Below are 22,727 nucleotides of genomic sequence, written 5' to 3'. Positions count from 1 at the left end.
CTGTTGATCACCCATAGATTCAATCCAGGTGTGTAGCAGAAGGGAAACACCTAAAACATGCAGGGCAGGGGGGCCTGAGGACCGGAATTGAGAAACACTGCCTTACAGCAAGAAGGTCTTGGGTTCGAATCCCAGTCTTTCTGTGTTGAGTTTGCATGTTGTTCCTGTGCATGAGTGGGTTCTCCCACAATTGGATTTATTCGACCTTAGATTGTCTTGTTAATCAAGAAACACTTAGATTCTTTCTGCAGACTATGTCAGAGCCCGTCAGCATTAAAGTCCTAAGGAGAATTTACATTGGGTCCCCATTCCCATGTCACACTATCATTTAAAATGAGAGCACCTCAAATGATGAGAGAGTAAATTTTCCATCTTACTTATTTAGTCTGGCAGTTGTGTCCATAATGCAGCTCAGTTCATTTGAATTGTAAAAAAAACCTTTAAATTTCAAAGTTTGTAAACAAATTAAGAATCTTTGCTATTCATAACTTTTTAATCAGAGGCTTATTTTTGACAAGTGGAGCCACAAATATGAAGTTTTAAGATATAAAATCTGTTTGAGATATCAAGTACTCTACGGTGCCCCCTGCTGGCCCAGCCCCAAGCAGCATCCCAGTTTGCTTATGAATGTGTCTATCTCTAATTAAAGTAATTAATGAGAAAGAAGCAACCCATTTTAGATTTTACACCTCAAGGTCACAATTTTATAAAAGTGTTCTTCACAGAGGTACTTTTTTCCCATGCTCCCATCATCATAGAACCCTGTTTTTTTCCAAGAATAACATTGATTTTAGAAAGAGATGTTTTTACACATATTTGTAAGATGATTACTGCTGTTATAAAACTGGCCTGCAGAAAGTCTTTCACAACACAGACCCTGGACGATCTTCAAGGGTGGTTGCAGAATATAACTTTTTCTGTAGGACTGATTCTCAATTTTGCTGTATCTGATTTTTTCTTCTTTTTTTCTCTTTTCACACTTTCCTATTTAATCCTCTTTTTTTTTTCTTTTTTTTTTTTGCTGGATATCGGGCTATTTTTCCCTGGCTCTCTCACTTCCTGTCTCCCAATACCCAGAATGAGAGAGAGGAAGAAATGCCAAGCCATTCCATCTGGGAACTTTTCCATCCTCACATAAACACTGTCACACATACGTTTTCTAGTTATTTACACACACACACACCACTTGAATCACTGCTACTTGTATGCTATAGAGTGAAATCAATTTGACATTCATTACTATCCAAGCAATTGGATATAGACACACATATTTATATTCTATATTCTTGTTTCTTGCATAATTTAAGGTTTTTCTTGCATAATTTAAGGTTTTGGTTACTCACATTTGGTGTGTACCTTAGTATTTAATTTGTATTTTGTATTCTTTTGCACTTTTGCTTACTGTGTGCCTGGGAGCTGCTGGTAACTTCAATTTCCTGAGGGAGTCTTCCCAAGGGATCAATAAAGTACAAGTCTAAGTCTAAGTCTATATCTTCATTTTGATCTATATGTATGTAGTTTTCTTTTCGGTAGAAGTATGCAGACCAGATCAATGCCCTGCGGGGTTAATGGCAGTAAAGGTCAGATAAACCCTTTTTGATGATGATATTCCATCTTCCTCTCATTCTCTCCTTTGGGAAGAGAATGTGGATGCAAGTCTTTCTCTGTGCTTGTGTGCGTCCTGCTGTGGTTCACTTGATTATGGTGTTAGTCTATAGCTAGAGGGCTTGGCATTCAAATTAAACCCGTTTTGCCCTGTAACACCGAGCAGCTAACGTGTGTTTAGAGATCAGTGCAACCACTCACTTTGTCTTGAGTCGGCGCTGCCATGTTGTGTTTTCTATTCGAGGCAAGCAGAGAGAATTATCAAGATTTGCATCTTTGATTCATGGTCTCTGTTGGTGATTTGTTGAGTGCTAATGGAAAAGTGGCTGCTGTTTAACACTTTTCAGCAACCACTTTGCATACGCTGCAGAAATAGACAAGTTACCTGTTTCTTCTGACTGTCTGGCATTAAAATAAATTTCTCCCTATTTCAGATATCAACAAAATTAAAGTCCTTGTCCATGAGGGCATTTGTTTCACACAAAAAGTTGATACTTGGGACACAGCACATATTTCCTTCCTAAGCAGTGGTATCATCATGCATCTGAGTAGTGGATGCAGCAGTTTTCTTCAGTTCACAATTTCTAATATGTTGGCCAATTTGTTTTATGTTTTTCCCCAAGATGTCACCAGAAAGTGACAGGGTTAAGGTGTTGCCTTTAAATATATCCATAAACAACTCCATTCACAAACTACTAAAACCTTTCAAATGGATGCCATCATTATCTAGGCTTTTGCAAGTGGAGATAATAATAATATTGGCGATTATTGTGGTATTTAGCAAATCCTGCCCCAAGTGGAGGAGTTCAAGTATCTCGGGGTCTTGTTCACGAATGAGGGAAGAAGGCAGCGGGAGATCGACAGGCGGATTGGCGCAGCCTCTGCCATGAAGCGGGCAATGTACCGGTCTGTCATGGTGAAGAGAGAGCTGAGCCAAAAAGCGAAGCTCTCGATTTACCGGTCAATCTACGTTCCCACCCTCATCTATGGTCATGAGCTTTGGGTCATGACCGAAAGAACAAGATCGCGGATGCAAGCGGCCGAAATGGGTTTTCTCTGTAGGGTGTCTGGGCTCTCCCTTAGAGATAGGGTGAGAAGCTCAGTCATCCGGGAGGGACTCAGAGTAGAACCGCTGCTCCTTCACATTGAGAGGAGCCACTTGAGGTGGCTCGGGCATCTGGTCAGGATGCCTCCTGGACGCCTCCCTGGTGAGGTGTTCTGGGCACGTCCCACTGGGAGGAGGCACCGGGGAAGACCCAGCACACAGTGGAGGGACGGTTTCTCAGCTGGCCTGGGAGCGCCTTGGGATTCCCCAGGAAGAGCTGGAACAAGTGGCTGGGGAGAGGGAAGTCTGGGCCTCCCTTCTGAAGCTGCTACCCGACCCCGGATAAAGCGGAAGAAAATGGATGGATGGATGGATGGATGTATTTAGCAAATCGTTTCTATAATACTAACTGACCTAAACCAGGAAAAGTAACTTAATGTTAGACTCAACAAACAACAAAACCAAACAGCTATGCCACCTATACATTACATCTATCACTATTTAGTTTCAATTGAACTTGAGTGTACATTAGAATCTAATGCTGCATCCATAAACTATCCTCTTTACCTAATCTCAAATTATTTCTGTATTCCTTGCAACCATCCTCATCAGAGAGAAGATTATTTTGCTGTTTGTTATCCATGTTTTTTATTTTATCAGCTAGCACCCCCTCCAATCCAATAACAAACACAGGAAGCTGCTGTCTTGAGCAGAACAGACAGGACGCTGGAGAGGAGAAGCCTGACACCGCTCTTCGGTCAACCACTTACAAGTGGGATCTGGCTTTAGCCTGACATGATGCAAAACAGCTGTTGTGTGCGCTTAGCAGTTTAGTAATGTGTGCTACAATGGACAGCATTCGATATGTCAAACATGTCAGAAATTAAAACTACTCCCCATATCTGTAGCATCTATTTGTGCAGACACACCAAAGAAAGTTTCATCTCAACAAAAAGTGTAAAGGAAATGCAGGGTTAGAGCAAATGTGCAATTTCTTAGACAGTAGTGTGCCATTTACAAAATGACTGTACAATTATAGAGACTGGAGATTGCACCGAATATACAAGACTACAGCAGAGACCTAACATGTGATTACATGCCCAAGCACAGAAAAAGACAACCTAGCATGCGTTTGTCTGCTCATGTAAAATTTTCTAAACATACATAGAGCATTGTTTATGCTGTCATCGGCCTCCATCATTGATTTTTTGTTTTGCAACTCAAACATCTGTAAGAGACCTTCTGGTCTTCATTTAGAGCTCCAGAAACGTAGCTCTGTGATGAAACCTCCTACCTCAGTCGTAAAAACAGCATCTGTAAATCTTCACTTCACTCTCAACATAACTCAATATGTCGTATTTTTTATTTATTACTCAAAGTGATATACTGTGCAATGTGTATCCAGAGATTAAACAAATGATTACCCTGGCAATGAGTTCAAATGACTCAAACTTAAATAAGATGTCAAAAAAGTTTGATTTAATTTTTTTGTTGTTGTTGCAAAAATTCTCTTGATTTTATGAAACACTTATGTAAATCATCCTAACCCTCTTTGGATGTCTTTAATATGGCATATTTATCCCTGTCTGCAAATATTTCTTATTTTCAAACAGACATATATACTGCATGTAGAAAGAAATAAGGAAAGTTGAAATTAAAAAAGTAAGCTAAAAAGAAAAGAGGGGAAAAACAAAGGATAATAAGATCCGGGGGGGAGGGGGGTAATTTAGTGGTTAGTCGGGTATAAGAGGTGGTTTCCATCTCTCAGTGGGAAAAGAGCTCTCAATGTGAACTAATTCCCGCTCCTCCTTGCTTTACCTTCTTTTCTGGTTTGAAATCTCCTTCCTCATCTCCTGCTCATGTCCCATTGTGCAAAACGTGACATCGTCTGTTACTCACATCTTTCCACTCATCAGGTTTAGAGACTTTCTTAGGACAGCGGTTGATTTGTGTTTTTCAAACACAATTCAGTTCTTGTTCAAGTTCCACTCAACTTATTTCAGTTTGTCATTTTGAATACATGGTAACCATAGCAAGAGTAAATATAGGACGCTATTTTAAAAGATGATTTCATTTAGTAAGAGAAAAGCTACCTAATCCAACCTGGCTCTACAGTGATGGGGAAAAAGTGTTTGCACCTTTACGGTTTTCCCTTTTTTTGCATGATTACCAAACTTAAGTGTTTTATAACATCAAACCAGTTTAAATGCTAGTCAAAGACAATACAAGTAAATACAAAAACATCGTTTTTAAATGATGGTGTTCTTTCTTAAGGGAGAAAAAAAAAATCCTAACCTTCATAACCTTGTGTGAAAAAGGGATTGCTCTCTAAACCTAATAACTGTTTGTACCACTCTTAGCAGCGAAACATGTTATGGAGTATTTGTTATGTCTGACTTTGATCACTGTGGAGGCATTTTGGCACACTCATTTGTTCTAATTCAGCTGCTTTGGATAGGTTTTGAAGCGTGAATGTCTTGTTTAAGTTGATGCCAAAGGATCTTCACTAGACTTCAGTCTGATATTTTGTCTCCACTTGAACATTACTGTTGTGGTTTTTTTTTGTTATTTCTGGTATGGTATTTTTTGCTTGCTTTCCTGGATGCTCTGACCTTATCTGGAGATAGAAAACTATTATGATGTTCATATTTGTCCTCTACGTCGGGCCCTTTTAGGTCACATTGGACATTTTTTTTGGACACCCAAGCTTAGATTGCTTCAGGCTGGTCTGCATCCACACCACACCCCTAGTTTAATTCTACTCAATTAAAGACTCTCCTTGCAAGGACCTCAAAACTACTCTAGAGACATTTTAATCACGCTAAGTAGTAAAATTCCCAAAGAAGCTTGAGGCTAAAGACTTAGTTACCCTGTGATTTTGAGCAACTGTGAATTACAGTCAAATTTATTGTCCAAAAGAGTAAAAATCCAGTTACTGTGTGAGGTTCATATTTTCTTTATTGTGTGCCAAAATACTACAACATGCTACTTAGAAATGGATTTACTGACTTAGCTAATTAAGTTGTAAATGTTTTCTGATACCATGGTGACTATAAAGATGTCAAAAATGACAGAAGCTGGAGAGAACTGTATTGCTGTTTGTCTTGCTTATGCACAGCATTTGTGTCAGTTCATATACGTTTGCCCTGCTGTGGATACAGGACCAGTCCCTGTGTGTCAGTCACACAGGAGAAAGCCTTCGGGGGAATAGACTCCTCTTCCAGGAGATTATATTCCAGGTGGACAGAAACCAGGGTGGAGCCAGAATTACCAGGGTGGCACACTGCCCACTGCCTCACCTGCCTAAAACACAGAACACAGATTTAAATTAGATCTAGGTAAAGGTTGCTCAGGGAAAACATAAAGATTTCAAACATTTCAAATGCATCCCTACCTGATCTGATTGTTTTCCAGTCTCAGCACCTGCAGGTTCTTAAACTGCCTGACACATCTGGGGATGTCCTGCAGTCTGTTGTTGCCAAGTAGGAGCTCGCGCATGGAGCGGTAGGTTCCAACGAAGGAATGCTGCTCTACGCCCTCGGTGCTCAGTTTGTTGTGGGACAGATGAAGGGATTGCAGGCCAGCACGCATGTGACGGAATGTGAAGGCAGGGATGTGACGTATGCTGTTGTGCTGCAGGATCAGTTTACGGAGGAAGCGAGGCAGATTCACAGGGATGGAGGTGAGGCGGTTGTGCGACAGGTCCAAGTCTTCCAGAGATCTGAGAAATAAATAACCAGGACAATGAAAAAATGAATCCAAGTTTCTGTCATGTGATTCTGTTTGCCGTATCAAGGAAAACAACATTACTTTATGTTCAATTTGACACTCGCATCCAAAATGACTTTTCATAGCTATTTAATGAAAACATCTTTCCCTCATTCATTATGATGTTGCACATTTTTTAAGTTTCACACTAAACCTATTGCATAATTTCTTTTAATAGGTTAATTTAAACAGATGATTAGAGATCTGAGGAAATAATCATGTGTAAAAATAAACTGTAAATATACAATAAAGATACTTGGGCCTCTTGGTTATCTGGTTAAATCTTCAATTACAAACCTTGGGATTAATCTTCAACTCAGGTTGTACTCTGCAAAATCATGTCAGATCTTTGTCTCATTCCTGACTCTACCACTTGTGAAATATTGCCAAAGTCAGCCCTATTAGCTCTTGTCCAGAAATGGAAAAATCAGTTCATGCTTTTTGTTTCATCTTCTCTAGATTTTTGCAATGCCAGTTGCAGTCTGTGCAGAATGCTGCTGCTAGACTCCTGACTGGATCATCAATTTCATTGGCTCCTGGCTCATTAAGATATGTTTGACATGGCGATCGCTGCATTGAAAGAGATCAACCTACATCTCAGAGCTTTTACATGCTGTTTGGGCTGTGAAGTTCTGTGATTATGCCTTGTTGGCTGTTTCCCATACAATAAAAAACTAAAGGAGATAGAAGCTTTTCTTCTGTGGCTCTGGAACGTCCTTCAACCGACTCTCATATGGGCAGACTCAGTGGCTTCCTTTAAAAATCAGCTGAAAACATTTTTTTTTTAATCTGCTTTTGCTTAAATTTGTTATTCTGTTGTTTGAAGCGCTATGTGATTTTTGTCTTGAAAGTTGCTATTTGAATGATGTTTTATATGACAGCATGCAATGTTTTACAGGTCTCTGGATTGAGCATTTTAATGGATGCCCAACAATTCATCATTGTCCTCCTGTTTTACATTTACTGGACTCTCATGAGCATTGCAGGAGAGGCCAAAAGCTAAGGCTGCAGAGCAATATTGAAGAAGGCCAGGAAAGCTAATAATGCACTCTGGGCAAAGGTAGGAGCTGGGGAGTATGGTAGAGAAAACAAAGTGATACGGTATTTTGTGCAAATATTATAATAATATAAGTTTTAGTTTGCAGAAAACAGAGTAAATGTCTGCAGGGATAGAGGGGGGGATTCTTGCTTCCAAGGCAAAGATGTAGAACTGAGAGTTCCATGTTTTTGTTGCATGATCCCACACAGCTGTTGTGAGTTTGACGCAAGAATCACAGCAGGAGGCAGACCTCATTTTCTGTTTTTCCCCAATATGAATAGACAAAAGCACTTATGTGGCCAGCTAATGCCCATATGGTCAAGTGATTTGGGTATCATTGAGAAAGGAAAAACAAATTGGTGTGTCTCCCTCTTTAGTCACAAAGATATGACAAAGAAGGGAGACACTCTTAGCATAGGTTTTAAACAAAAGAATTAGCTGCAGTATAGTAAGATGCCAACCCAAAACAAGGCAGATGAAAACCAGAACACTAACCCACTGTTTCCCAACCCTGGTCCTAAAGGCATACTGCCCTGCATGTCTTAGATGTTTCCCTGTTTTAATAATCCTGATTCAGGTGATTGTAGTTCAGTAAGTGCCTGTTAATCATTCACCAATTGAAATCAGCTGGGCTGAAGCTGAGCTGAAACACCTGAAATGTGCAGGGCAATGTGCCTTGAGGACCGGAGTAGGGAAACACTGCACTAACCAACACAAGACCTAACTAAATCCAGCAAAACAACCCCATTAAACATTACCAAAACAACAAACCCAATGAAATACGAAGACTAAATGCAATGGGGAAAGTATGAGCAGCCCCTTGGTGTGAGGAACTGCCAGGTTCAAATAGGATGGGAACATTGACCCAGTTGCTCCCAGTCAGGGTCTAAATCCAAGCCACACCCATTTTCACCTGAGAAACCAAGATAGTTAATCAGGGGAAGAAAGGAGTCCTCACAGTCTCACATTGATCCAGGTACTCGATGAGGTTATTAGTTTGAGGAAATCTCTGTTTACTCTCATCCATTGAACTTGAAAACTCAGAGGTTTCACTGTTTATTGGGCTTGTTCCTCTGTCTGACAGACCTTACAATTTCTGCTGATTTATGATGATTTGCAAGATTCACACTAAAATTTAGAGAAAGAATCGGGTTCTTCTTTTGCAGGATGATTTAAAAAAGTGGGCTGGCTTCCTTCAGAGAAACCTATGAATAATCTCAGAGGAATTATCTCACACCAGCATACAACAAAAGGCTTTTTGTTTAACCTTCACTCTGCTTTCTTACGTACCTAACTATGTCTGCTCTGAAATCCTACGTATCTGTCCCTGCACCAGTTCAGACCAGCTGTGCACTGCTGACTTGTGTTCGAAATCTTTGCCAGTTAGCACAGTGGCAGTCCGCCACTACTCAGAGCTCCACATGGGAGTAATGAGCGGAGACATAGAGCTCTCTTCTCAGGAAGAACTGTAGAGCCCTCCACCACCCACACTCCCCACCCTCCCCCCACCCACAGGCATCTGCACACAAAAACACATACGCACATTCAAACAAATGACGTGAAGCAGATCAACTATCTCACACAGAACTCTCCTCTACACTGTAACTACTGCAACCACAAAAAGGTACACAGCAACAGAAGAAAACTGAATGTTTTTGTCTTTACAAGTCTGGGTGTCCATGCGTTTAGGCAAACCATGACCAAGTACAACCTACAGTACAACAGTACTTTATAATGCACACATCTCCATTTGTGTTAGCATCACACATGGCAGTTGCAGAACACTGGCAGCCAAGCAGGGTAACGTTAAGCCAGCCAGAGTGGCTGTGCCAGGTAAGAAAAAAAAGACAAAGTGAGGATTTGAAAATACACTGATGGATGAAGAATGGCAGGACATGACTTTGGCTTTATTAAAGCAACATGTGCACATCTGTGCAACCCGAATGTATTAACTTGAACTGACTTCTGGAAGTGTTTTGAACAATTTGTCAAACCTCTGCTAAACATACCGACGGATATTTGGATTTGAATACAGCTAAAACTTTATTTGATTTACTGTAGCTGCACTTCTTTTGCTCCGAGTATTTTGTATTTGATTACGTTCAGTAGAATAAGAAAAAAGCTACGGTTCAAAATACAGATGAAACCCTTACATGGACTGATGCTCATTTAATTAAATCCCTCTCATTTGATGTCAGTGTGGTTTTATCATAGGCAGGGTGTGCAGTGTGCAATGATGTGCGCAATTCTGCTTGTGTTCCTGCTTACATAAGCTCATTATGAAACCAATTTGTGCGGGACCAAAGACAAAAAGAGATTTTGGGACGAGCTTATTCAGGCTAAGACTCAACATGGCACCACACACACACATCATGCATATACGTATGCGTGCTCACCCCCACACACAAACGCACACACTTCTGGTTTGATGATCGCTAACCCAATATCACCATGTACTCACTCTGCTTGTAGTGTTTGGTAATCAACAGAGCTCTCCCACAGCTGTCTGTCTGCCAACACCACTATATTAATAAAAGTCAGAAATTCAAAACAGCCACATGTTCCTGCACAAAACAAAACACAACAAAGCACTGTTTTGTAAGCGGCTTATCACGACAAACTAGGTTACAAATATTTCACTAATAAATATGCTTTATGGGGATAATTCAAAAATGCAACCATTTGAAGTGTTTGGGAGGAGTAGGGGTTTATGTAAGAGCAATCAGCGAAAGTAGTGCTCCATTCTTTTTACATGTGAAGTGGTGAGTCAAATTTGTTGGCTGGAAGCAGTGATGCGAGCGAAGATAAACGTTGACTGACGTCTTGATCAAGAACCAGGAGCAGATAAACAGGCGGGTTTTTTTTTTTTTTTTTTGCTTGTTTGTTTGTTTTACAGCTGGGAGAATAAAGAGGACGGCTTTTGTTGCGCCGTTTCAGATTGCTACTGCAACATAAATTAATGCTAAGCCACTGCACAACCAGTTATGTAACAAGAATACCTGATAAGCACACACAAAAGAGGGCACAGAGGTTAACACGGCTGGAACGGTGTTAAGATGTCATATTTAAATAAACACAGTATCAATGCAATAAATTAATTCCTTGTAAATATGGGTTTGAAATGAAACAGCTTATTGAAATAAGGCTAAATGAGAAGGGAAAGTTTCACTACAGCATATGATAGGTTGCCAAAAACATGTTCATTCTCGCTAGCACTTGTACTGTAGCTTTACTTACTAGAATACAATGAAAACATTTTCATAGTAACGTAGTATTAAAATGGAGCGTCAAAATGCATTTTGCAGAAAATCATGATTGAGTAAATACAATGGAAAAACTAGGAGCAAATTTTGTATTTCCATAGGAATTTAACGTAAATAGAAGTTGAGTTATGATGAGCGAATGATCTTTATCATCTGAGGTTTTATAATTTATTTGGTCTGAGAACAATTTGTTTAACACAATAAAAAAAAACGGAAAATGGGAATAACCATCACTCCAAAAATATATGTAAAGGTTTTTAATGTGAGCAAAAAAGGAGTCAGGAGTCAGGGCATACTACTTTCCTCCACAACGTCAACAAGAGAAACATCAGCAAAGATGTTAGGTCTAGAGAGGTCTGTCTATTACTCATAGAGTAGCTACAATAATTTTGTTTATTCAATTTATAATTTTATTACACCATAATTATGCAGCAAGGAAGATTATTCACAAGAAGAAACCCTTCAAAGCAGCTGCCAGTTTTTCTGGATTTAGAGCTCCCTGCAAGTTCATACCAAGGTCATATTGTGCAATGCTCAAAAACAATTTAAATAAATCAAAAGTTACATCTTAAAATTCACTTTTAAATGTTAAAGTGATAAAAGACGGAGCGCAGTTACGGACCGCTTGGAAGGATTCCAGGGAAAACACTTCATATCTCTTAAGTAGCAAGTAGTACAGCCAATGTTTGTGAACAGACACAGATCCATGACTTGTGTAATGATGAACTTTAAAAGAACACAACAAAGATATAAATAATTGACCATTATGTAAAGCCCATTTTCTGAAAAGCAATCATAAGATATCAGCATAAGCAATACAAATATGGTGGTAAAAATGTTATAACATAGTCATAAATACTTCTGTATACCTGTATATAAAGCTATCATTGTGAGACCTGAAGATAAGCTAAAAATAGGAAATGCGAGGTTAAAAAACACTGCAAATCCACAGGAGGGTGGCTGAAAAACAAATTTCTCGAGTTTGCAGAGATAGTCATGCTGTGGCAGCGACTAAATAGACAGGAAAAAATTAACTTCTACAAACTTCAATAACCTTCAATAATTCTCCAGAGCCATTTGAGACAATTACTTTAGCCTATTCTCCTATGAACTTTTGTACCATGAAGTATAATTTTTTTTCTTCTTTTTTTAAAAACTCCTTGTGTAGCGTCTTTTTTATTTATTTTTTATTTTTTTGCTGTTAACATTGAAAGATTTGATGTGTGATTATTCACTTCGGGTTGTAGTGGACTGCTAAGATTCACTGATAATATCAACTTAAGTCAAGCCTACCTTCATAGTAAAGAAGTGAATTGTTTTATACTTGCCAAACTTGAACTTCTGTGTTTATATGGTGGTAAAAAAAAACAAAAAAAAAACTTCTTCTGAATACTAAACAAATGCGTCCCCATTATGTTAATGACTTTGGGGATTTAAGTCATCGTTTCACTGCATATTTATCCTAACATTTTCCAGCTACACAGTATTAGGAAGGCAGATAATGACGCAAGATTAAAGTAAGCCCCCCGGTCTTCCAAAGACAGATCCCAGATTTTACTTCCAGTCCCAAATCCCCTGTAACTTCCTGTACACTCTAGCTTAAACTCCAGCAGGACGTAATAAACACACCGACTGCTACACAGTGACCAGAGGCACTCCACTAACTAGAGCCAGCACATTGCATTAAAGTATTTATTTTTAATTTCTCCTATTTTACCATTTGACTGTTTTGGACAACAACAAGAAAAGAACCCCACAAGGAATTAGCTTTCTTGCAGATTCAGCATTATTGTCTTAAAATTAACTAGATCCTGGCGAGGCTAAGGTTAAATATGTCACAATCTGGTACCTATGCAAACCTATAGAAAGTTATAGAAATCTTTTAAAACAGAGCATTTACAATTACCAATGGGACAGTTACCACATTTATCAACAAGTCAACAAATGTCAGGCATTAAATACACTATTACTAGTATGTTAAAGTTAAATTAAGGACATTATATTGATATGGCCTTTGGATTTCACTGTTTTCGTTTTGATAAGAAAATCTGTACATCTTTGATTTTATCCCCCTGTCTACCACTTTGATCTGTGCATAACTTGCGCAATCCCTTTCCAGCTGCCTCTCCTGCACTCCCTTCTTCGTTCTCTATTCCTCTGCGTTACTTGAACTTGCATTGTGGTTCACAAGGATCCAAGGGAGAAAAAGACAAACCCTCCGGAATTCACTATATTTAAACAAACACACACACGCAGGCACACAGTTGCCCTCGAGGCCTAAATCACACCCTTGTTCTTCTAAGTACACAAAGTAGACTGCCATGACTTGTAGAATATGTAAATATGACTGCATAAGAGAAAGTGAGGGAAAGGAAAGGTAAAAAGAACTTTGTGTGCTGAAAATAATTACTGTAATACCATAGAAAAAAAGTTTGTAATTGAGAATAACACCAGCCTGAGGTATTGATTATGACAATAGTATACTATTGCTGGTCCGTTAAAAAAAAACTTTATTTCTCTTGGATTGCTTCAGACTTAATTATATTTAGCTAAAACTGGTCAGAGCTTCCAAAGGGCAGCTTGCCCTCTTGTGGCAAATTAAGGAACTACACAAATGATACGTACCTAAGACGGGTCCAAGTGTTGCTATTGATGCTTTGATCGTCGATATAGTTGTGACTCAGATTCAGCACTTTCAGATGAATGCAGTCCCTTAAGGCCTCAAAGGCCACCTCTCCAATCAGGTTTCCATTCATTTTCAGCACCTTTAAAATAGTGAAGAAGGTTAATGTAAAATAAAGCAAGTCCTGAGAAGAAAACGGAGAGATGATGTTCAACTTTGGGACATTGCTTTATAATATACCTGACGTAAATGGTGTTTTTTGTGGTCTTCAGAATTGTGTTTGCTCACTAAAGTTCTCTAACAAACCTCTGAAGCCTTCACAAAACAACTGACTTTACAAACGAGTGAACTTATTTGTAAAGATTTTTTTTTCTGGAAAACATTTGAAAACCATGGATCCTTTCCCTTCAATTTTCCAATTATGCATGACTTTGTGTTGGTTTGTGAAATTATAGCATTATACTAAGAAGTTTGTGATTGTAACTTAACAAAATAAACACTTGGCACTTCACTTTAGGGAATATACCCACAGGTTCCAACAAATGTATAAAAGCACACCTGAAGAGACGAAGGAAGGCCCAGAGGGAGGGACCGGAAACGGTTGTTGTCCAGCTGCAGCTCCAGAAGCTTCTGCAGAGGTTGAAAAGCTGCAGGTGACACACTGGCTTCATAAAGGGTGTTCATCCTTAGCTCCAGCTTCAACAAGTTTTTCAAGCCTAAAAAAATTGTAAAAAATTTTTTTTATTTACAGTTTTTGTCTTGTGTTTTTCTTTCTATAGGATATGCTGGTTGTACCTTGGAAGCAGTGATCCGTGAGAACAGTCAGTTTGTTCTTATTAATCTTGAGCTCCTCTAGAGATGCTGGCAGCGCTGGAATTCTGGTGATCTGGTTGTCGTTAAGATCCAGCTTTCTCAAAAAGGTCAAGTTCTTCATGAAAACCCGATTTCAGAAAGAGATAAAATATCCAGTGTGATTAAAAAAGACAAAATAGAAGCCTGACTTAAAGTCCATAATTTTCTATTCCACTTGGAGTTTACAGAAAAGAACCAAATGAAAGAATTGCTATTCTGTGAATCTCTTCCATGTCATTTATCATGTTTTATTTTTAGTAAAACCACTGTGGGAGGTTTCTCGGTACAAACGGCTCCGGTGGTTTATGTGTGAGGGAAAGCAGAGGACAGGATCTTTTACAGTGTCCCTCTAGCCAGTCCGTCAGCCCTCTGTCATTATGGTGAGGTGAGGAGAAAAAGGAGAGAAAAAAAAATACTCTTCCAAAAATAATTTCCTTTTGTTCCTCAATGCATTGGCTTCAGTGTATCAGTGGTGAAGAGTAATGATTGGTCAGAACACAGCGGTTGACTCGGTCTATTTGGGATCTGAGTATGGCATGGAATCAATCGAAGGTTTTACTTAGAAAGCATCTGTTAATGCAACTTCAATTATCCTGACTCCTAGCTGTAAAGTGACTCATACAATCTGCTCATTAGAAGACTGCACATGTTCTATAAAGGCTTACAAACCAGAGGAAAGTAGCAAATGAAGAAGTTTAAAATTTGCAATAAAGATCTTGTGTTTGGTGTAAATTTTTATTTGATTCTTTTGTTTTTTTGTGGATAAACAAGGCATTGTTAAAAAAATATTATATCACCATGCAGGTCCATCTCAACAAATTAGAATTTCGTTGAGTAGTTCATTTATTTAAATAATTTAATTCCAAAAGTGACATCCCTCATGCCAATCTTCATTACAGAAAGGCTGTATTGTTAATGTATTTGTTAATTCAAATGAAGATAGCTTGCAAATGATAAAAACACAAACTTCAGTTTCTTAGAAATTAGAATAATGCATAGCACTAATAAAGATTGATTTCAATGGAGATGTTATGCAATGGCTGTGTTATAGCCAACACAATCACAGGAAAGTCAGCTAGCTTGTCCATTAGACAGTCAGCAGCTGTGTTTCCATTAACCATAGAATTCTGCAAATTGAAATTACAAAAATATATTTCACACCACAGAACATTTTTTGGGGGGGAAAAAAACATGTTTTCAATAAAAAAGGTTTTGCGCTAGAAGGAGGTGGTTTTCCGGCTGTGTCGAAATAAACAAAATACACTTTTTCGCATCACACCAGTCACATGATCAACAGTCAGATGTTACTACAGTTGAAAACAACGAAGAAGACAACAGGAAGTAGCAGGATCATGTTTTTTGTTTTGTTTTGTTTTTCAGACAATGTGCAGCTGACTCCAAGCAAGCTCTCACAGTATCGGACTATTCATAAAACCTTGTGTGTCATTTGAACATTTGAATCCATAGCTTCTCTGTAAAATTGCTGACTGCAATTTCCCCAAATAGTTGCTACAACTGACGTCTTGTGCCTTGGCTGAATTATGAATATATGTCATGTTACAGTTTACATTATTCATTGCCATAATTTTTAATTACTTATCGCATACACAAGCTTAATTATGTTTTTTTTTATTAAATAAATTATTTAATGGATACAGCTCAATTACGAAATCGTAGAATAGACATTAGTGCTAAATAATCATGAAAAAGTAGCTACTGACAAGCCCAAAAAATTAATGCTATAGACACTAGCTATTTAATGTATCCAGGTAGAGTAGGTAGAATAATTTTTGAATATTGTTACTGGTTTCTTTGTATCTATGGACTATATGTATTTTCGCAAACGCATGGTGAAAATTTCATGTCAGTAACCTTTCTAGAAAAAATTGTGATGTGTTCAATACTAATTTTACATGTCATATATCAGTGAAAGGTTAAGCGGAAGGAAAACGTACGATAACAAAAGGTTCACAAGCATCAGGGACAATGGCAGCCTTGATAAGGTCTAGGAACGAAGCCCATTCAAGTCTTTGAGAGACCGAAAGGGCAGGCAGCTGGAGTCAAAAACCAGCACACAGATAGAGCCAGGGCATAGTCAAAACCTTTTGCATCCTTTATCTTAAGCCTCAAGAGAAAGTGTTTCATCTGGACAAGGAAGAAAAAAGATTGGTATAAGTGGTATTAAGTTGTTTTTTTTTTCTTTAAGTTAGAAGTCAAGGCTACAGAGTCTTGAGGAAGAAGAAAAAATCATATAATCCAAGTTGCTTAAAGTCCAGTGGAAAGTTTCTGCAGTCAGAGATGATTTGGGGGAGCCATGTCATCTGCTGGTGTTGGTCCACTCCATTTTATCAAGTTCAAATTCAGTGCAGACGTCTACCAGGAAACTTGGGAGCCTATTATAGTCCCCTCTGCTGACAGGCTTTATGGAGATTTAATGACAATGTTATCACAGTGATTGATAGGAATCACATTCCTCCAACAATGCAGAATTTATGAAGGCAGTTACTGAAATAACCCAGACTGCATTGATGCAATAATTTATGCAAGTGTATGGAGTACTAACTTAAAAAAAAAAAAAAAAAAAATATATATATATATATATATATATATATATATATATATATATATATATATATATATATATATATATATATATATAATTTTCTGGCTGCAGAAGGAGCTGATGAATGAAGATCTTTCCCTGCCAGTTTCAAGAAAGCAGCCATACTCACAAGCAGGCAGTTCTGGCTAAACGACTCGTCGTCCAGTTGGTTCTGGCTCAGATCCAGTTCATCCAGGTTTCGTAGTCCAAACAAACTTTGTGGAGTGATGATTCTGATGTTGTTTTCTTGGAACAGAAAATAATATGTAGTGCAATTAGCACTTCAAATATTGATTCTGATAATTAAAAAATCATGTAGCTGAAAAATGGTTATTGTGACACAATAAAAAAAACAAAAACTTTTGAGCTCTTAATTACATATTTTGGCATCTCTTCTTCATTTCTTGCCATCAACCTGTTGCATACATTATTCTATTACACCTGTTTTTTCTTTGTTTTATTTTATTGTCCCACATGGTTTATCCACTCTGGGACAATAAAGACAGTTGTGTGTTAAACCCTGTATCTGCAGAAGTTTCCATACACATATCATGAACATGAATGATTTTATTAGATGTGTGAATTTTGAAGGCTAAATTAACATACATTTTCACTCATTTTTAAAAACAGGAAATGGGTTTGAAAGTTTAAATGTATTGCCATACTACAATATACTTACATTCCAACTAACATTAGGTTACAAGTCCTGTAGTAAATTGCACTTCTGATTGAAGACTTTCTGTCTCTAGTCAAATGAAGGGAGACTGTTTAGGGTTTACAAGAACAACCCAGGAACATCCAAGGTTCAAGCCTTTCATAAACCGGAAACTGTTGGCACATCAGTGTCACTGTCTGCAGTGAAGTGACTGTTATATAACCATGAACTTAGAGGGTTTTGCAAAACTAAAAATTTCTACATGGACAAAACTACAGAATTGTTTTGTTGTCCATGCGGGACAACAAAAGAAGGGGCAAGGAGTGATTCCAAAAAAGCATGTTTGGAGGAGTCATAGAGAACATGGCGCCAAATGACGGTGGATTGTGCACGATATTGATAGCAGCGATTTTGAAGAGCTGTTTTTGCCCCGGGAGAACTGCTGCATCACACAAAGTGCTGGCATGAAATTTCTAACCATTTACAACTAAATGGAAAATTTTTGATAACATGCCAGGAGACCACAACTCCAAATATCCAGCTCAACTATGTCAGATCCTTGAAAACTGTTAAAAAGGAAACATCTCTTTCTAAGGAATGTTTATAAAGTATTAGTGAAGCTACGTATGTATATTTAGGTCTTCATGTATAATTTTTAATCTATGTGGATTAACATAAATCCACAATAAATAATAAAAACTTAAATCACCGAAGTTGTATTTTTCAACATCAGATCATTCCAGAGAAAGAATGGTTATAATCAAAGCCCTAATTTAATCTGACATTCATGTAAGTAATAAATGTATATAAACCTCTGACTGGAATTTCAAAAAGAAAAAAACCATATGGATAACACCAACTTTTAATTAAATAGAATGCTCTTTTTAATATTTTGTATTATTCCATTGGGCTTAAACTGTTGTTCTGACAACAGTCCTGTCACACACACCTCCCAAGTCAAGCTTTCTCACTTCCAGGTACTGGAAAACTGGCAGGTGAGTCATCCCGACACCCCTGCAGCTTATCTCTGCATCTGCAGTCTGGCATTCAGCTGGAGGTCCAGTAGAGTTGTACTGTGTTTCTGTTTGATTAGTAGGAGGTTCTGTGGCCTCCTCCTCCTCCTCTTCTCCTTCTTCTTCCTCCTCCTCTTCTTCCTCTTCCTCCTGAATTGAAATAGAAAAACTTCTTTACACACTGCACACTAGATAATGATGTGTACAACAGCAGGATTTTGAATAAAATTAAACCTCTTCTTCATCATCTTCATCGTCGTCATCATCATCTTCTTCTTCTTCGTCCTCCTCTTCCTCTTCGCTATCCTCCTCCTCACCTTCCTCCTCCTCTTCCTCTTGTGTTTTTCCATTATCCATCAGTCGTTTCTTTTCCGCATGAAGTTCCTTCAGTGTCGCCATAAGGAGGCTAGTTTCCATCTCTCCCTTAGCACTCTGTCTCCAGCCTTTCAGAGGTTGCCTTAATCCGGCCTGCAGAATACAGCGGGAAACCAGTGACATCATTAAGTCAAGAGGAAAATAACAGAAATATTGACTTCAGATGAGTTGAAATGATGCAGAAAAATGTTTGAATATATTTACTATTTGATATGCAGCGGCCTCTACTGTAGCAGCGTGTCTTCTCCTGCCCCAAGCACTTCTCCTTCCTCTGACAACCTCTAGCTTTTTAGGATCAGCTTTCCTCTGATCCGTCTTTCTTTCTGATTCCAGTTGGGGCTGCACTTCTGTTCCTGAGTCATTACAATTAAATCAAACAGTCAGTGAAACGCAGGTGAAATCAAATATTTACATCCACTGTATCAAAAGGACACATAATCATTTTCCACCCTCCCAGCTTGACATTAAGTCTGGCTAAATTATTTCTGTTTTAGGTCAGTTAAGAGTAACTATTTTTCTCTTTGCTAAATACTAGAATATTGAGTGAGATTGTTTTTTCAAATTCATATATTTATATACATTTTGTAAGCTTTAGATAGATGTGATAGTTTTTTTTAAAAGACTTGAATCAAACATTTTGGATACTCTTCCACAAGCTTGTCAGAAGAGTTTGCAGGAATTTAGGCTTCTTCCTCCTGACAGAACTGGTTTAATTAGTCAGGTTTGGTGGCCATCTTGCTTAGTTACATCTTTTCAGCTCTGTGTGTATTTTTAATAGGCATAAGGTCAGACTTAGAGATAGGCATGCCAGATAATTGTTTTTGCTGTTAAGTTACATGGCAGCCTTAGGTTTATTGTTCATTTGTTAAACTTCCCAGTTCATGTTGAAATGCTGCTTCTAGAATCCACCTAATGTTCTTTCTTATAATCATCACTACTCTCAACAAACTCAAACTCAATAAGTTGTTTACATTCCTGCTACTATTTGCACATCTTTTATTATATGCAAAAAATGTCAATACTCTTGTAGATAGCATTTTATTATTTATTATTTTATGCACAAATATTCAGTAATATTTTGTACCCTTTTTGAAGTTATCACCTACAAGAGTAATCTACTCAGGCAGAGAGTTCTCTGAAACTATGTACTATTTCTGATAAATGCAAAGTATTCGGTTTTTTTCTGTTTTATTATGTTGTAAATTTGACCTTAATGATTTTCTGTTACCATATTTTACCTAAAATACATGCTTCCTTTTACCTGTCACTTTGCTTTTGGTATGCCAAAAGGTCCTCACTGAGGCATTCTATTCTATTCTACTCTGTTCTGTTCTATTCTATTTTTTTAAAATCTATTTAAAAAGTAGAATGGCTTTTCTCTCTCAGTTGCATTTGGTTATTTCACCCAACGATGAAGCAAACTTGCAGAGGTCCACCAAATCTGGCCTGATTCGTTTAGAATTTTTCAATCATAATCTCAAAATAAAGCATTGTGTTTGATGTGTGTCCCTAAGATACGTTTTGGAGACTACCTCCAAAGTTACATGAAAAAGTCCTGTGTCTCTTTACACTACATATATGATTTCAAGTGCATACAAGAACATTCATGAAGAAACAAACTTAGATATTAAATCCAGATTTGTTAGCTTATCGAACATTTTATTGTGGGAAGCAGGCAGATAGAAACAGAAATGTTTTGTCATCTTACCAGTGATAAGCTGATCCAAAATCCTCTCCCCTGAATCAGTCCCTGATGAATGACTGGTAGCCATTTCTATTTCAGGTGCGTCAGAGTTTATTTCCAGGATTGCATTCAGGTCATGCAATAATTCTTGGGTTTCCTCTGAATAAATTGTGCCGCTCACACAAATGATCACAATCCACATTCTCAGAACTTGCATTTTTGGATTTTTGCTCATTTACTCTTCGGTTTAGGTCCCAAGCTTCTACCAGCTGTGAGGCAATAAAAGAAAAAAAAAATATCACAAAGTTTAATGTAATTCCGAAGAAAAAAACAGATTTTTGTCGAATAGATCCTTTTTCTAAAAATCCTTGTGCTTTTTATTAGACGGTCATTGTGTGAATGAGGAGAAAGGAAGAGGATGGAAGGAAAATCTGGGAGGTGAACAGGTTGAAAAAATAAACTCTCACCATGCCAATAATGGTAGTCCATCATTATACCATGAAGCACAGACACGCCTTGCTCCTCCTTGTCTCCTCTCTCTCTCAAAACTGTCTGCAGACTCAAAAAGAAGCGATTCCCATGTTTACTTTGCAACATAAAAAGAAAGAAATTCTAGTACAGAAAGCTTAAAAAATGAGAAAAAGTCTCATCTTAAAACATTTTTAATAAACTGATTTAGAAGATGGTGAGGACAGTGTGCAGGTATCTTGGACGCGATCTGGTAGGGAACAGAGTTGATAGACGGGTCAAGTCGGAGACAACCATGTTTGGCCAGGCTCCACTAGCATCCACATATTAAAACAAATATGAACTCTGAGGAGAGAACAATACAGGAATCTTTACATTCTCTGCTTACTTACTGTTCATGAACTGTGGAGTGTGCGAGTCGTCACACTTACCCTTTGCACCCTTTGCTCAGAGTGGAACCAACATGGGATTTTCACTGTGAGGTGAAACATGCTGACAAACTCCCTTTTCTTTTTGAAAAAAAAACACAATAAATCTATTGTAAATCAATAAATCTATCCAGAGGTGCTTCAACAATGCTGGTTTAGGTCAATCTATATGACAATGAGACTCATGGATTAATTTGTGCTAACGGAGAGCATGATAATTTTCACACATTAGGTGCAGCTGTTGGGAGAGAGGCGATAGACACAGTCCAAATGGCACCGTGGACAACTTCACACTAAACACTGAAACACTCAGGTCCCGATGAGCTCCTCCAAGGTAAACAATAAAGTGTTCACAGATGATTCATTTTAGCCTTGACAGGAACATGCAGTAATCCACTTACCACATTCAACACCCCTCCGTAGCCTCAGTCTGACAGCACAGCTAAATCACTAGCTTTTACCAGAAGGTATGGTGCAGAGTCTAGATTTTCCTTCCACATATTAAAAGGTTTAGTTTACCAATATGTATTGTTTATAATACCTACAGCTGTTATGATGTTGTTCAGCAAAAAAATAAAAGACCCTCATTGGAAACACCGTGTAGTTTATAAAAAACAAAATAGCTCAAAGAAATCCTCAATTTATCTTGCAAATTAAAAACACAATCCCTGTTAAAGACAATTTACAACTCCAGTTAGTACTGGTTCCACAATCCTTTCTGGTGATAAATGTAGTGTTGATGCCAAAGGAATTTTAACATAGTAGAAATAGGCTTGTAAAGATAATTTTAGAATGCCAACGGCATTGCAGTTTCAAAAACAAGATTTAAAAAAGTGTCCATTACAACAAAGATATAGTCTGTTGCATGTAGTTATTAAAGACATACACATTTAATGCAGTAAAAAAAATTAATTGCTATGCAAAAGTCAACAGGTTATGCTGTAACAAAAAAAAAAAAAACTACCCTAGAGATGCATAAGCACTTGCAATCTCATTGACGAACATTTCAGTTCTATTGTACACATACACATCAATATATTTGGATTCTATATATATATATATATGTAGGGCATTATTTTGCCAAATTTTATTTGGTTGAAACAGAGGGGAAAAATATTTCTGTAGATTAAGATTGTTGATATCTGGTTTAGGATGACAATGTCTTAATGGATGTAAGGAATTTTTTTTAACGGTGTGCTGAAAAATGCTCTGTCAGGGTTAGATTATGTATTTTAGAGTACAGTGGAATCATGATTTTCTGAAGCCCAAATACACACTGAAATGCTGGTCCAGGAGTACAGGGCATC

General features: G+C 37.9%; 1 protein-coding gene and 1 long non-coding RNA gene across 2 annotated transcripts; both read right to left on the bottom strand.

Moving 5' to 3' along the window:
• Positions 1 to 5,536: 5,536 nt before the first annotated feature.
• LOC111609696 (extracellular matrix protein 2-like) lies at positions 5,537 to 18,561 on the bottom strand. The gene is made up of 7 exons (XM_023339394.1): positions 18,402 to 18,561; positions 16,928 to 17,043; positions 14,139 to 14,271; positions 13,902 to 14,059; positions 13,346 to 13,485; positions 6,045 to 6,371; positions 5,537 to 5,953 (listed from the first exon to the last, which is right to left on the bottom strand). The coding sequence occupies exons 1-7, from the start codon at positions 18,454 to 18,456 to the stop codon at positions 5,782 to 5,784; spliced, it is 1,101 nt and encodes a 366-aa protein (XP_023195162.1). The 5' UTR covers positions 18,457 to 18,561; the 3' UTR covers positions 5,537 to 5,781.
• Positions 18,562 to 18,777: 216 nt separating this feature from the next.
• On the bottom strand, positions 18,778 to 21,053 carry LOC111609996. Its single transcript, XR_002753442.1, has 4 exons — positions 20,992 to 21,053; positions 20,549 to 20,793; positions 19,045 to 19,193; positions 18,778 to 18,933 (listed from the first exon to the last, which is right to left on the bottom strand). It is a non-coding gene; the product is annotated as an uncharacterized LOC111609996 (long non-coding RNA).
• Between the last annotated feature and the right edge of the window lie 1,674 nt (positions 21,054 to 22,727).

The sequence above is a fragment of the Xiphophorus maculatus genome, chromosome 1, assembly GCF_002775205.1.
Source record: "Xiphophorus maculatus strain JP 163 A chromosome 1, X_maculatus-5.0-male, whole genome shotgun sequence".
NCBI lineage: Eukaryota > Metazoa > Chordata > Actinopteri > Cyprinodontiformes > Poeciliidae > Xiphophorus > Xiphophorus maculatus.
Note: the sequence above shows the minus strand (reverse complement) of the source record. Positions and strands in the feature narration are given on the sequence as shown.

Excerpts from the sequence above, each read along its gene's own strand:
- LOC111609696 (XM_023339394.1), bottom strand. The coding sequence starts at position 18,456 with ATGACTCACCTGCCAGTTTTCCAGTACCTGGAAGTGAGAAAGCTTGAC. Across the intron at positions 14,272-16,927 it reads TTAGCCAGAACTGCCTGCTT|AACTTGACCTTTTTGAGAAA; the intron begins GTGAGTATGGCT and ends GTTTTCATGAAG. Across the intron at positions 6,372-13,345 it reads AACACTTGGACCCGTCTTAG|ATCTCTGGAAGACTTGGACC; the intron begins GTACGTATCATT and ends TTTATTTCTCAG.